At 36.9% G+C, this 16,496-nt stretch overlaps 1 protein-coding gene across 1 annotated transcript; it reads left to right on the top strand.

Moving 5' to 3' along the window:
• The first annotated feature begins 682 nt into the window (after positions 1–682).
• Positions 683–15,373, top strand: LOC110479348 (interleukin-5 receptor subunit alpha-like). The gene is made up of 11 exons (XM_077790873.1): positions 683–783; positions 2,358–2,557; positions 2,895–3,049; positions 3,184–3,331; positions 3,860–3,968; positions 4,056–4,243; positions 6,244–6,380; positions 7,845–7,989; positions 11,802–11,889; positions 13,044–13,131; positions 15,305–15,373. Exons 2-11 carry the CDS (start codon positions 2,455–2,457, stop codon positions 15,371–15,373), a joined length of 1,230 nt encoding a protein of 409 aa, XP_077646999.1. The 5' UTR covers positions 683–783; positions 2,358–2,454.
• Positions 15,374–16,496: the final 1,123 nt, after the last annotated feature.

A 16,496-nucleotide genomic window follows, 5' to 3' on the forward strand; every position in this document is an offset into this window, starting at 1 on the left:
CTGTCTGCAAGTATATTTGGCTAGTATGCATTTTTTCAGAGAAAAAAGAGGCAGAGAATATTATTAGAAAAAAATTGTCAGGCAATGAATTTTATTTTGCACATCATGGACTGAATTTCAGCACCATATGCTAACTCAAACCTCTTTGTAGCACAGGATGAGGAACACAAAGTCCTGTCTGCATATGTCTGAGAAGAAATGTTCCGTCTTTCAGCTCATCTATGCTGGCACAAATGAAAATGCGTATTCTTTGACAAGTTGTGAATCAAAAGCTTTTTATGTATGGACAGGTTTTGTTCCCTCCTAGTCACTTTGGGTGCAATTATGCTGCAGTGCTTTCATTTTGCTGGTTTCTGTGGACTAATTAATTGTATATAAACATAAGAAATATCCTGTGGGGTCAGCCCAGCTGTCCTTCTGCTGTTCTGCCTGCAGCAGTGAGAACAGGAGATGTTACCCAGAAATAATCCACAACTCTGGCCACCTCCTGCAGCCCATACCCAAAGTATTCCCCCAGCACTGACAGCTGCTGAATTAGGGATGTGAGCTTGTGCATGCACCTCTAACAGTTTTTGGTAGCTTTCCATGTACCTGCTTTCCATGCATTTGCCTGGTCTATTTGCAGGCCATCCACCATCACAGCATCAGTGGGAGAAGGTGCACGTGTTCATTGCACACAGAGTGGAGAAGTGCCTCTCAGTCCTGCACAAAAGGCACTCCTAGGAGCAACTCACCTTGGGGAAATAGCACTGGTCTCACCTGAAATGTCTTTCTTTGACTCAGGTTGGTTGGATTTTTTCTAGGCTTGTTCAAACTTACTTTAAAAGTCTTCCTTGTCTGCCCCTGTGTGTCCTCTCTCCAACTATAAATGCATTTATATTGCTGCATAAATTATGTCAATTTTTGTTTCTAATACCAAAAGTTGTTGCTACTGCAAGATTTATTTTGTTCCTTTTCCTGTTCCACATCCCCTTTTGACTTGTGTTTTCAAAAAAACAAAATGTTAATATTAGCCACAGGTATTTTAAATTGCTTATTGTTTACCATCCTCATTTTTCCCTTTCTGCTAATTTGAATAAAGTACTTATATGCTCCTAGGACTGTTTTTGATCGGTCCATTCCATGGAGAGGGATGAGCCACTATATGTTGAATTGTAAACCATGTAAATTCCCTTGTTTATATTTTATATTTTCCCTGACTTTTTCCTCTTGCCACACACCATACTCTTCTAGGAGCACAATTAATGGCACAGCTCACCCCTTCCCCCTCCAGACAATTAGAATTGGTTTCTTACCTGGGCACACCAAGCAGGAGGATTTATTTCTTTTTGGCTGGCCATGTGCAAAGTGTGACTTGCATACTATAGCTGCTTCTGGTGCTACAGCTGAGATCACTCCAGAATGAACCAGATGAGGAAACCTCTGCCTTACAGCTGTTATGATTATTTTCACAGCACTTCATAAACAAGGGCAGCATTCCTTAAGTGGTGTTTTTTTCACTGCATGGTGATAAAATACCATTATAAATTAATCTGTATATGTATGTAATTTTAATTGTATGTGTGTTTCTTTTTTCCAGGAAACCTCATTGTAGATTTTTCTGATGCTGTAACATTCACACATTTTCCTCTACATGACCAGTGCCACTTATTAGCCAATGTATTGTGAACTTTTTTATATGACTCCAGGTGCTGATCCCTGAATACAATATGTCTGAGAATTTAAAAATGAAAACAATCAGAGCCAAGATAAATCAGTTAGTGAGTGAAAATCTCTTAACATGGAGGCATATAAACACAGAAGGTATCAAATGTTGTTTTACATTAAAGCAACCTCTGAATGAGACCCTTCCAAGAAATAGCAATGCTGTCTTGCTAAAAACAACTTTGATCAGTCTGAATCTGTTTGCTCACTGTATTCCAAATTTAGCAAACACCTAAAATTCTCTTGCTGATACTTTTTCAAATGTCAGGATTCATTTCTTATGGTTCATATCCTCCTAAACAAGGTTACACAAGTCACAGTCTAGAAGTGACAGTTCTCTAGGATCGCAAGAGGCCAGGTGACACATACAAGTGGAGCTATTGGGCTTAAATCTAGTCATGGGTATGGCAGGTGGGCCCTGTCTAAACACGTGCAGTGTCAGTAGTGTCATATCTGTGGTGCTGGCTTGCAATCAAAGCTGTGCTGTCACACAGAACCAGTGCTCTATGGCACACATTCTTTCTGACCCTGGCACCCAGTTAAAAGTGGGTTTGAATACAAACATCCTGTCAAACATATGCCATTTCATTTTTACCTTTTGTACTTTAGACACCTTTTAAGCATTTAGATGACCCTTTCCTAATATTTCACAGATGCAAAATGAAAGCATCACGCTCTATCTACTTTTTCAACCAAACTTGGAACTAAAGAGTCTCAGTTTCCTCAGACCTGTGGCCCAAAACATTTGCTATGGCACGGGTCACAGTCATTCCTGTCCTGCTGATATTAAGCTTTTTCCAACATAAGACACTGTTTCCCACAGTCCTGGCAAGGGGACAAGAAGACATAAAGGGTAAGTAGAATATTAACAGTTCATCCTATCCTAACTCTCCCAGATGTCTAATCTGAACTTGTAAAGGCACTTTCTACAGCCCATAGAGAGAAACAGAGAGCTGCAGTAGGGCAGATGTCCAGGACAGGCAAAAGTGAATCAATTAATTTTGAAAGCTGCAAAGAGCAGCATGATCCCCATTGCTGAAAGTCTTATTCAGCAAAGCTCAGAAATTCCTTCTCCAGGCAAGAACAGAGGTCCTGTTAGAGCTACTGGGCATGCAAGCCTTGCTGAGAGACAATTCCTTAGTGTACACAGTGGAGGATCCTCTCTCTATGTAATATCATTGTAATTGCAGATGCACTTAGGCTACATAATGTTCTGTGGACCACCGAGGATAATACAAGAGTTATTTTGTCCTGGAACAATAACCTGACAAAAGAAGAAACCAAGAAATACACTGTGAAGTACATTTTGATTTATAAGTTCTTCAATACCACTAAAGAAAGGAAAGTAAGTTCTTCAGAGGTCGTACATAAAATAAAGTAAAATAATATATTGTACTATTCAGTAGATGAGTTTGCATAATTTCCCTTTCAACACTTAGAACTGTCTACCTTCATGGAATTTCTTCTTTCTCCTCTTAGGAAAGACTGCAGGAGAAGGAAAAGATAATACATCTTAAGTTACACTCTGGTTTTAATGCTAAAGTTAAGACACAACTTTTTGCAAAAGAAACAGAAGACATAATTAAGGAGAGTGACTGGACAGAATTTACTTACAAGGCACCTCCAGGTAATCTATTTCCTGCTTGTTGTTGGGACATCCAATCATTTATGATAACTTGGAGAATTTCTGAAATCTCATAATTATCTTCTGCTACTTTTTTTTTTGGTACAGATATGTTACGAATATGATTCATAATACCTTGAGATATTGCAGAATTATTTCCTTTATTAGATGTGTTCAGATTCAGAAAACTCCAGCTATGCTGAACAAGATGTCAGTAAGACCCAAACACTCTTTTAATTTCCCTAGCAACTCATGTATCATAAAGATTGCCTTCTGTATCACATGATTTCAGCAATTTTTAAAAGATCAGAGATTTTAATTTATTTTTAAGTGGGTTAGTAAGGCTTTTGTGTCAATAGCAGATATGTTTCCCAGTTTTCACAGTTTAAAAATCAAAAAGGCCTATTTTTTCTCACATGCTTCTAGAAATAAGCCAATATAATGGGTTTGTAAAGGCAACCATCATGTTGTTTTAAGGAAATCAATGTAAAATAAACATGGCTCTTTCTTTTTATCATTTCTTTGTTGCAGTCTACATACAGAATCTTTCATGCATCATATATAACATTTCTTTTTTCAATTGCACCTGGCACATCAAAGCAGAAGCTCCTGAAGATATCCAGATCTTTACCTCATATAGGTAAGGACGTTTAGCCAATTGAGTATGAAACTATGATTTTGGATCTAAGTATTTTATTTTAAAAAACCTTATATTTCCTTCTCACAGACATGTAGGACAGGTTTTTGCATGCCAGCAATATATAAAAAATGCAAGGAAGAAAAACATTGGATGCTATATGAAAGAAATACATTTCCAACCATCAAGGAAAATAAATTTAAACATAACTGTGAAAAATTTGAGAAATAGCTCAAGAGAACTGTCTTATTACAAAGCTTTCACACCTCAGGCAATAGGTAAGTATTGTCTATTATTTTATATTATGAAAAGCTTATTTATTGGTCACTTCATGAAAAGCAAAAAAAGAAATAGGTGTGACAAAGTCGTAATATTAATTCTAACTATTTAAGCATTCATCTTAGTGTGAATGTTACACAAAGATTAAACAAAATGGATTAGGGCTAAAGGTTTTTTCATTTTTTTTTGTCTAATTTAATAACATTTTTATCTATAATTTTAATTAAAAGAAATGATAGCTAATATAAGGAAACAATATTTGTAAGATTTGCACCCTTGTTTCTCCATTTTTTTCTTTTCTATCCTTTTTTATAGTGCTGAAAAAGTGTGATTAAGAAAAAGAACATAAATAGTTACAAGCCTCATTTATAACCTGAATTTAAGAATATGAATGTTCTCAAACATTAGTAGCATTTTTATTTATTTTTTTTAAAGTTAAAAATATCTTGGCAGTTATTTTTAATTATCTACAGTTTTGAATTATCATATAAAATTACTTTTCCTAACTTTTCTAGGAAGTTTGAATTAATCTCATGGGTAAGAAATCCACCAGAAATTCAGCAAAGATTGCAGATTCAAATGCTTTTTAAGTCTTTAACATGTTGATCGTCTTCCAGACCTGTAACCTGGGAATCAGTCATAGCTCAAGGGATAGCAAAAATATAATTCAAAACTCTAAATATTTATTCTGAGCTAGATCTCATCTAACCTGTCCAATTCTAAGACATTAGAATTTTTTGCTTTACCTAAAATTTTACGCTGCAATCAGAGCCAGTTATAATTCGATATACGACAAAAGGATGAAATTAAATTGCTGCCTATTCTTGACATCCTTAGAAGGGAGAATGGTCTGGCAGCAGTATTTCAGAGGTGAAACAAAAACCCTGCTTCTTACTCTTCTCATGGCTCCTGGTGTGCGCCCACCCCCAGAGGCTGCTAGAGCACAGCAGCTGCAGGGCTCTGTCCTGCTGCCGCTCACCCTCCCTGCCCCTCTCTGGCTTTTCTCATTCTGCAGCTCTGTCATCCCCAGACCTCACTGACCCCCTCTGCAGAAACTTGCCATGCATTTCTTTCTCTGCCGGGAGGGATTTTTCAGAAAACTCCAGGCTGGAGTTCTTCCTTTCAGAGAAATGCAGCAGCAGCTGAGAAGGACTGAGGATGCCTGAGTACTGGGCACACACTCAGGAGCAGTGCTCTAACACTTGACATGCTAAAAACAACTATAGATTTGTTTATATGAATCCAAGGCTGAAATCCTGGGGACCCAAATGTCCCTTGCTTCCAATACTGTACTTCCTCCAGAGCAAGGGCTTTCTTGCTCCTCTGTAGGAGAAAGAAAGATAGATATTTCTTATGCATCTGCAGAAATCTTCATATATTGAATCAGACAAATTCTCTGAGCAACAAGTTTTCTGAGAATTGTGGATGCCCTGGAAATGTTTAAGGACAGGTTCAATGAAGGTTTGAGCAACCTGATGTAGTGGGAGGTGGCCCTAGCCATGGCAGGATATTTGGAAATTGAGGATCCTTAAGGTCCCTTACAACCCAAACCCTTCTAAGATTCTATGAATTCTGTGAATTTCTAACGGTCCCCTCTGTAACTCCTCTCTGAGATTAAATTCAATTTTTATAAAGTAATAATACCAGGACTGTGGGTAGACAAAACACATGTATACTACATGACATGGAGACAGTGGCAAACTCCTCAGCACCAGCACTGGCTCTGGAGAGGGCCTTGTTCTCCTTCCCACTCTTTCTGCCTTTCCTAGAAAGATGCATGAAAAACCCCAACTATGTCCCTTTATTTTGAGGCACTCACTGAACAGCAGCTTCTAAGAAAATGTGTCACTCATTAGAATGTCTTCCTTGGGTGTGGCAAACTCCAAAACACTCAGCTGTATATTTTAAGGACTGATGCACTTTCATTTGTTTTACATCTGTTGAAATATGAGAAAGAGCATAAGGTACAGAAGGTCTCTCTCTGCATTTTATTTTTCAGAGAAGCTGAACCCGCCTATCAACGTCTCAGTTTCCCTTGAAAACAGAAGTATTAAAATTCACTGGAAACCTCCACCTACTATTGGTTCAGCAAGGAAAAAGTGTTTTCTGTACCAAGTTAAAATAACAGATCATAAGGTAATCAGTTTCTCTGGTAGTACACTTAGTCTGTACAACATAACTTCCACAAAAACAAGGCATCCCTTGAACTTAACAGAATTTAATCTCAAACAAAGTTTAAATAAATACCATTATCTTTAATGAAGAATGCAACTTGTCTTTTTTGGTAAAAATGAAAAATCAATATATTTTATTAAATCTTTCAGAGTCAGGCTTGCTTTGAAGTGAATTTGAAGTGTTTGTCTTCTATATTAAATTTGAATTGTACATTATTATCACATAGACCATATTAACTTTTTTTCTTATAGAAAAAGAAGTATTGTCTGAAAGCTAGGAAAAGTTATCAAGTACCATGGGAAACAAGGTTAGAATTTGAAATGCTGGTTCAGGCAAAACTCAGGAATAAGGAAAATCCTATGATTAGGAAATACAGGTCAAATACGTCAACACAAAATAAGGAATTAAACTATAAGAGTCAACACAGAAGAAAGAAGGTCTGTGGATTGCATTGAACCACAAACTGAGTCAATCATTCTGTGTTAGACAAAGGTCAATTGTTAAAGTGTCCATGACCAGCATGTCACATGTAAGACACAGGTTGTGATTAATTTGCCTGTCTAGATGCTGAGTTTCTCCTGAAGTTTCATATTGTGCTTTGGGTACCACAAAATATTAATAGACACCAGAACTGGAAAAGCCTTAAAGGGAAGAGAAAGAAGTGACATGGTGCACAGGCTCAAATCCACACCACATCAGTCAGTATGAGGAGAACAGATCATGCTTTCCTAACACCAAGGAAACAAAGATTCCATGTTTTTTCATGTATGAGATTCATACTTTCTACTTCTTTGCAGCCTTCTAACATAACTTTTAATTTCTACAAGCAAGAGTTCTCTCTCTTTCTTAATACTTAGAATTTTAACATTATTTATAGAAGTTTGCTTCAGTATTTAAAAGTGATTAGGGATTATTTAAAGATCCCTCTGCTTTAAATTCCACCACTCCATGTTTGTGCTTGATCTTTTGTAGTGATGTGCTTTTATTCGTGGGCACAATTAAAGGTGTTTCAGGATAGCCACAAAAACAGTGGACATCCTTCAGCTGAAAAATGAAAGATTTTATTATAGCAGAGAAGCAAGGGTAGCATACTACCCACACCAAAATGTTGAAACTTGCACTTCTATAGTTACTGTGTTCATCCTATATGTGGTGTGATAAAAAATGAAAGGGGAATCAGTGTTTTCAAAATCCTAATGGTACCTCCTTGCATCTTATCAGTTCCAGTCTCTCTTCATGTTCAGTTCTGGGTTTTAACACAGATGAGAGTCAAATTGTAGCTGGCCATAAGAACTTTTTCTGAAAATCTCTTCCTACTAGTTAGAGATATAAATAGTGATATTTGACATTCCTAGTTTATATTTATATTTGTTTGAACTGCAATGCAAAATATTTTAAAGTAATCCCCTAAACCTCTCTTGATAGATTGCAAATGTCACTGCAGAGAACTATAAGTATCCATTTCATAAGCCAGCAAAAAGATGTGCAGCACAAGTGAGGGTAAAGAAAGAGGTTTGCATAGCAAACAAGATCTGGAGTGAATGGAGTGAACCAGTATTTATTAATGATGGTAAGTAATGTACTTACTACTCATAACTGTTATCATGGGTTGCATTAGTACCATTCAATGTATTTACTTCATTATTGCCTCTTTTCTTCAGGCTGCTATTGGAGCATAACTCAACCTAGGGGTCCATGGCACACCCCAGGCTCGCACAGCTCTGCCTCAGGGGAGTCCTTAGTCTGAGTTCTATTTTCCTGGCCTTTACAGAACTCAGGACAGGAGTTAAGTTACAACCTGACTCTTGACAGCCTTTAGGAAATAATAAATTGTCAGCAGCTGACCAGGTCCTAACACCATCATACCTCCACCCTGTTACCTTGCCCTGCAAAGGACAGTCCATACATCTCTAAAAATACTTTCAACTGGAGTTAGCAAGCCAAGAAATCCACAAGAGTCATTCATCAAGACACATAGTCTTTAAGGATTAAGTCCAAAATGTCCCTTATTACACTGGTGGATAATGTCTTATCTTACAGAGACAGGAAATGGTTTAGCTCTCATTTGAATGCATGGGCTCTGGCCCCAACATCTCACTTGAGCACAAAATAAATAGGAGCCTTGCAATACTTTTCCTTTAACCTCTATGAAGAAAGCACATAACAGTGTGTGCTTACAAGGGAAACGTGCTTTCCATGATGAGAGAAATGCTTCCACACGCAGAAGGTTTATGCCATCAGGTTAGGCAGAGGGGCAGTTGTACAGTGGTGTGATGCTGTATTTATAGAGAGAAACTTGTGTGTCAACACACACACACACAAAATACAGCATTATGGGTACTAAAACAAAACAAGGTAAGTATTATTTAGCACAACAGACTGTATTTTGGAATATGTCGTTTTGATTTTTGAGCTTCAAATACATATTTATCTGAGGACAGGAAATGCTAGGTGAGACATAATTATTTTTGAAATGGGTTGAATGTAAATTCAGTTATAGAGTTTACTGGATACTGGCTGCCAGCTCTATCAGATGCCTCATTATATCACACTGGTCTGCTGAAACCTTTTTTGGCCTAAATTAATTCATTTAATTTCAAAAGCATTACACTTGTGAAATAGCTAGAGAAAGAAACCTAATTGAGCTTCATTTTCATTATGGTGAAGGAGAGAAATTTTCAGGCCATAAAAGTCTTGAATTCTTCATTAGAGATTCCCCTTTCTTCTCATTAAAGACAGTGTCTAGGACCACAGCATGGCCTAGGAGGGGTCTGCCTGGTCTGTCTGCCTGGCATCAGGTCAGACACATCTGTAGATATGGAAATCATGTGTAGACGGGGGAAATCAGAAGAGGTCCTCTGGGAGGAGGCACGTAGATTTACTTGTTCCCTGCCAGCCTTTCACCAGAAGAAGGAAATGGAGTAGAGCAGTCACCCATTCTGGTTCCAGCCTACCAAACCTTGCTCTCTGCACATGCAAGTCTCCTTTAGCTGTTTTCAACACTGTTACCTTCCCAGCTTCCTTTACAGCTGTTGCTGAGGTTCAAGAATCACAGCAGGTTTCCTCCACTTCAGAAAAGTTTAGGATGGACAAAACCCCCATGGCAAATAAGCTGTAACATCTGCATGTGTTCAGTGCAGCAGGATGATTTACCCGGGGCTATATTGCACATGTGGTGCAGCAACTCCCCTCCTTCCTACTCAGGAAGGATCAGTGGTTTTATAAAATGAATCAATGGAGATATTCCATTGGAGGGTCAGGTGCTCAGCTAAATCTCTTTATATACCTACTTTGAAGCTGAGCTAAATTTTTCTGTCCATTTTACTCTGTATTCTGTGGAAATTATTCTGTCTGCTTCTAATTGGAAACATGTTTAAAGGAACATTATGCAAGTAACCTAAAAAGAAAAACATCCATTCGATATTTTTGTTTTGAAATGTGTTGATTTTTCTAGTGATACAGAATCTCTTTCTACTGAAATTCTTGAAGAAGCATGGCATGACCTGCTTTCTGTTTGCTTCTCCTTCAATTCTACTGTTTCATCTAGGAAATGTGCAACATTTCTTTTAGAATGCATTTTAAAAAGGCATTTTAGCCTTCATTAAAAAAAAAAAGCTGAAACATCAAAATAAAATAACATAATTCAAAACATAACTAAAATATTTGTTCTGAAATGTTCCTTTGACATGAAAAGAATTTGCTAATTTTCTCATGAGGAAAACATTAATTCTCCTTTAGAATTAGCATATGCCCTTGAAAAAAACCCTCACAATTTAACCTGAACTGAGCTGTTTACTATAGAAACTTTCTGCTAAAAAAAGATATGTTTAATCAGCTTTATTCATATGTAGAAACTTGAAAATAATTGGTCTAATTTTTAAAGCTGATGAGCATTCATAGATCACTTTGAAGTTTGTAGTAATTCAGAAGTGTTCTGCATTTTTGCAAACCAAGGCACTTGTTTTGGTTTCAAAGTTCTGTTATTTCTGTCAAACTTAAAGTATTTGCATTTGAAAAAAAACCATCATGAAATTTGTCTACCCAAAAGAATATATGTGCTTTTTTTTCTTGCTGCTTTCCAAAATGCAAGAAGTAAGAAAGCAGGAGAAGCAAACTTCTTTGTGGTTCAGCTGATGATAAGAAGAGGACTTCCTCTTCTTCTGGGTGTGTGCATGACATAAGGTTAGCAGAATGATGCAGAGAAATGACCACAAACTAAAAAAAATCTTACTACATGGTCCAGAGTTGGTTCAGAAGAAGTTTTCTGAGCCCTCATCTCAGACAGCAAGAAGAAAGTAACTTCCTTTTCATCTTAAAGTGAATAAAGAGTAGTTTTGTACTTTAAAGAAGATAAGGCATATTCGTATAAGTTCTACCCACAAGTTTCTGAGTTTTGTCTTGGTTTCATATGAAATTTGTGGAAATACATGGGTTCAAGCCCAGAACTTTTATTCTTTTATACTTTGATTTTAATCTGGATTGATCCTAAAACCATCGTTTAACTGGCCACACACTATAAACAGTTCTATTTTAAGAGCTGTCCTTGCCTGTTTTTCTTCAGAATACTTTGTTAAAACCAGTCCAAACTAGCTGTGGTTCTGAAGCTAGATATTAAACAAGAAATAAAATTTTCCAGAAAAACATAGCTCTGAGTCAACCAAATACACTGCTATTTTGGGTATTTTGGAGGAAGTAATGCAAAGTACATAGCAGTAGTATTTGTTGAACAGTATAAATATGTATTGATGCCATTTCTTTAGGACTGTGCCAAGAAGGGTTAAAAAGGTAAGTATAATAGAAACCAAATGCTACTTCTTGTATCCAAAATAATATTTTGCTTGACAAAATGCTTTTATTTTCATTTTGCCTTAAATCAGTTACAGCTGTGAAGCAGTGAGGAAGCAGAAGCGGGGGACCCATGGTGTGTGGAGATGGGAGGTGTAGCAGCAGTGGGAACTCAGGAGCAGCTGGAGCAGCAGAAGCCCCAGTGTCAGATGGACAGAGGGTTTGATATCCAGAGGAATCAAGGCTGTGTGGAAATACCCAGTGGCAGGACAGGCCATGCCCAGGCTATGAGAGCAGAATTCCAGGAAAAGGAGGGAATGGAATGAAGCAAGAAGTGCTGGACAAAGTCAGCAGCAAGGCTGAGGGCTAAAAGAAAGAAGGGGAGGAAGGAACACTGCTGAAATCAGAAGCCCTTTTCCTCTAAAAATTTCCCCAGGAAATGTTTCTTTAAATCTGTGACAGTTCAAGGATAGAGCAATATTTATGAGTCTATATGTAATTAATCAATGTAATAAATAAATACCCTAGATTTTCCCATATAATTAACATTTCTTTTCCCTTTTTTTTTTTTTTTTTTTTTTTTTTTTTTTTTTTAAGAAAAGACAGTGGATATCCTAATGCTAAGCCTTGCATTGTTTTGTCCTTTGGTTTTCCTTGGAGGTCTGCTGATATATGCATGTAGAAGGTAGTGTATATTTCTGATGATTGTATAAATTTTTGGTGGAAGAGGGGTCAGGATGAGAGTAAACCATACAATGGATAAAAGTCAAACACAGATTTTCTCAAGAAGCAGTTAATTTTGCTTTTCTGACTATTGTTCTAACAAACTTGTGCTTAATGTTATGACCTAGTGTAAGACACTGACACCTGTAATTCTTCTCTCACAGCTCCTACCACAGTCCCCCACAGACCCTGTCTCACACCTTATTCTCTGATGTATTCCTGACACTATAAATGACATTTTTTAATCTTACTCTGACAGCAGCCTCTCTATCTTTATTGTGACTTTACCTCATGCTTTCACAGGTTCTGCATTCAAGGCCACCTGTATTAATGAGACCAAAGATGAACTGCATGTCATGCTGTCCAATTTCATTTCAAAACCCATGGGTGTTGTGAAAGCAGTTTGTCACTCTAAACTAGAGAGTTTACTAGAAATAAAAAGGGGAAGTCAGGCTGACGGAACGAATTTCCTTTGTTGTACTATTAATACCATTAGTAGAGCAAAGAGATAGTAGTGGCCCTACACCCACCAGCAGTTAATGCTCTCTCTATGCCACTACTTTTCTGCCTGGCAACATAGCTTCTCTATTGAGAGCTGCCTATGGCAGCAAAGGCTTTCGTGATCTGAGAAATAAACTTGTCCAGGATAGGATGATAACTCAAGATACCTTAATACTAGGAAGGAGCAGTATGTAAGTGGAGCCTCTATTGAAAGTAAACTTATTATTTAATTAGTGATTAATCATTATTGATTTGTATAAAAGAAGTTATCAATTTTAAATTATGGAAAGAATACATAGGAATAATTTTTTAAGGTACAGACACAGTAGCATACCACAAGTTCTCAATTTGCTTGGAAATAATATTTGTGTATAAATAATAGGTTTTTTTTATATGCATCCAGTCCTTTTAAAACTGTTGCAGGTTAGAAACCAATTAGGTTAAGAAGAGCTATGGAAAATGTTTATAAAAGTGAAAATAAAGAAAAAAAGAGGTTAAATGGCTTTAGAAATAGTAGATGCCTGTCTTGGAACTGGAATATATATTACAATGCATAAATGTCTGATCTATTCCTGCAGACAAGAATAGTTGTGTGCCTGTGTCACTGTCTTGCAGGTATAGATGCCTGGAAGTTTTAACCACGCCTGTTCCACATCCTTCAAATAATATCAAAACGTGGTTAGCAGATGAGAGTCACCACCAGGTAGTGTGTCTTTTTTCTCTGACCACATTGGCACGCATGATGTGACTTGCAGTCAGATGGCACAACATTGCGTTTGGGGCAGCATGTAATTAAAAAAAAAAAGGAAAAAGGTATGTACAGCATTTGTAGTGAAGCCAGAAGAGAACAGAATGTTACAGGACAATGATGTCACTAGACAGGATGGAGAAAATCCTCAGGGGACTAAAATATCTAGTGTGCTCAAAGGTGTTTCAGCATATCCACACTCAGTGGGCCAACATTTTAAGGAGTGATCACTCTGAGTCCCTGAAGAATAGTCAGTTATGGGATGTTATACATGTAAACATGTCACAGCATGTAAGCAGTAATCAAGGGGAATTTTCTGTGGCGATCTGCAAGTCATTGGCTATGCAGTAGTAAATGTGCACATTCTTAGAGCAGGAAGGATTATGCATTATGCACAATGCATAAAATATATCCTACCTCAGCTCTGCCCTTGCCTCAGCACAAAGCCACATGCAGAGGTGTTTACATTGGAAGAGCTGATGCACTATGAGTTAAGGTGCTTGCTTATCCCATGCCAGGTTACAAGTCTTCAGTCAACTTGGCAAAACAAGGACTAAATATTGACAGAAATTTGTGACTGTGGTTAATGGAGCTCCTTGCCTTGCACAGTCAATGTTTTTTACTGCTGTCATTGTGTGAGTTGCAGGGAAAAATGTGCTAGTCAGGCAGTAGTTTAGATCTGTGTAACTCCAGAAAAGCTACACAGTGTACTATGTGCTAGAGGGCACAGCAAGATTGCTCCTTACCTGGTTCTGCAACACATGAGGAGAAGGCACAGGTGTGTCCAAATTTTGGTTTTTTTTGGTTGAAAGCACCATTGAAATAGAAAACTGTAATGAGGATTCCTTCTGCTCTGTGTGCTCAAAATATTTGTTCAGAGCCTTTGCAGGATTTCTGTAAATTTTACTCTAGCCTTCCATATTATTGTACTTACACTGCAATATCAAAATATCTACTAGTAGAGCATCCAGCAATTTAACTAGCAATTTCCAGTGTGTTCCCTTATGCTGTTTGCTTTCCCAAGAGAAAGATATATGTCTTCCAATACTGTGTTTTGGGTTTTTTTTAAATCATATATCTATGTAATTGCAAACTGTGAAAGAAACCACAGATCATCTCAATCCAGATACCATAATTTGAGTTGTGAGGCAAGAGGAATGGGTTGTTTTGTTTAATTTTATCTTCTCAAAACAAATTTATGAGGAAAATGATGTGCATATTCTATATAATCAAATGACACATTATAAGATTGAAGTGTTTTGAACTTGCACCTGGACTTCATTCCACAAGCCTTGGGCTTGGTCTCAGAGCAGGCTGTGCTCCTCTTCACTACACTCATCTCAGAAAAGCTCAAGAGGTCCAGAACTGGCCTGAGGCCAAGTGTCTTATTCTCAAGATTCAGAATAATTTCTATGACACTTCTGGTCAATATAATTTGACCAAATTTGATGCTAAAGGTGCCATATTGACCCTGAGGTCAGCTGGTTAAAGAGTATATTTATCACCTCTTCTGTGCTAAAGTCCTTCCCACCCATTTTTACCAGTAATAGTGAGCAAATCAACTCATTGTGGCTATGAATATGGGCTGGCAGAATACAGAATCATCACCATCAGCTTTATATTCTGTATCTCTCTTCACATTAGAACTCTGTAAGCTGCTGTGTAGGGGTCTTTGTACTCAAATATATAATCACCAAAAACTATATTTAATGTAACTGACAGAGAAAGAAGCTATTTCTGTCCCCAAACTATTACAAACACTGAATAAACCTTTGACAGAAGACTTCAGCATAGCTGGGTATTTACTTTCTACAAGATAGCAACAAATTACTGAGACGCCACGGTGATCTTTTGATTTAAGCGATTGTTGATGGCACAATGGTCATATCAGCCTGGAGAGTGCCAGGAAATAACATTAAGGCTCAGAACAACAAAGCAAATTTGCTTGTGAGCAACTTGTAGATTGAGAGAGTAATTAATATAATCTTTGTATTCCAGTTGCAACAGAGTAAGTAATATGTACTAATCCCAGATATATGCCAAACAAATTGATTGCTTTTAAAAATGCACAGAATTTTTAATACCAATGAATGCAGATTTTGTGTATAATGTAATTTTTATCCAACAGCAACATATGTCAATGCAAATGGAGATGCTCAGGGGTTACTCTGAGAACACCAGAAGAGAACAGAGATGAGAACATTCGACTACCAGAAATGTTTGAAGAAATTTCTGTTAGAAGACCTATAGAGATGACATGCCTTTTTTATCTGCATATCTTTATCAAGCATACCTTTCTGTGAGGTGGAAAATATTCTAACAGATCAAAGAACAGCTGATGTGGGAGTTTGTCTGATTCCAGTAACTTGAAGTACTTTGCATTCTTGACAGCATGCAACTCTTAAAATTAGCTTTGGATCACAAAGACAAAGCAGTATCTTGCACTTTGTCTCTAAAAAACCTGATTTTCATCCCAGTAAAATTAGAGCATCTCAGAAAATATGAGCTAATATTGAGGTCCATTTGTCTTAAAATTATATTAGAGTTAGCGTTTCATAATGCTGCAATAGCTTCCAAGTACTCTCTGATAGAAAAATTCCTTTTGAAGATTGGCTGTTCATACAAATCTCATACTAGTTATTAACAAGTGGCCATGAGAAATGGTAGAAGCAGTAGATGTTTCTGGAAACAGCAAGAGAATGTCATAAGTATTCTCTCAAAAAAAAAAATCCCTTTCTGAGTCACTGCATTGTGTAAACACACATCAAGCAGAAATAAAAGATATGTGTGAAGACAAGGTCTTTTTATGTTGTGGACTTTGCAGTTGGTAAAATAAATATTTAGAGAAAACTTTAAACGTGGTAAAGAAAACAAAGTTTTCTGCAGTAATGTGATTTTTTAAGTAAGTTTAACTCAGAAAAGTTATAAGTTCAGAACTGACAAATTTTTGCTATTTATTTTTCCCTGTCCTTTTAAAGAATCTTTCCTACTGATTCCATGAGATGATGAGCTATGCCAGTCCATTTTCAGGTACACAATCAGGGCAGATTATTCTAACTCTTAGCTGGGACAATGTTTCTTTGACTAGAAGAGAATGAACTGATTTTGTAAGGAAGACATTTCTTTTTGAAAGTGGGAAAATCAAAACAATGATGGACATAATTTTTTGAAAGGTTTGGAAGATACCTGAAAATTACTTGCTTTCATTACTGGTAATTTTTTCCATGTCAGAATAATATTGATAGGAAAAAATAAAAATATAAAAATTTTGCTTGTGTTTTTGAAATATAAGGTTTCTAAGATACAGTTTGGTGCTGAGT

The sequence above is a fragment of the Lonchura striata genome, chromosome 2 (assembly GCF_046129695.1).
Source record: "Lonchura striata isolate bLonStr1 chromosome 2, bLonStr1.mat, whole genome shotgun sequence".
NCBI lineage: Eukaryota > Metazoa > Chordata > Aves > Passeriformes > Estrildidae > Lonchura > Lonchura striata.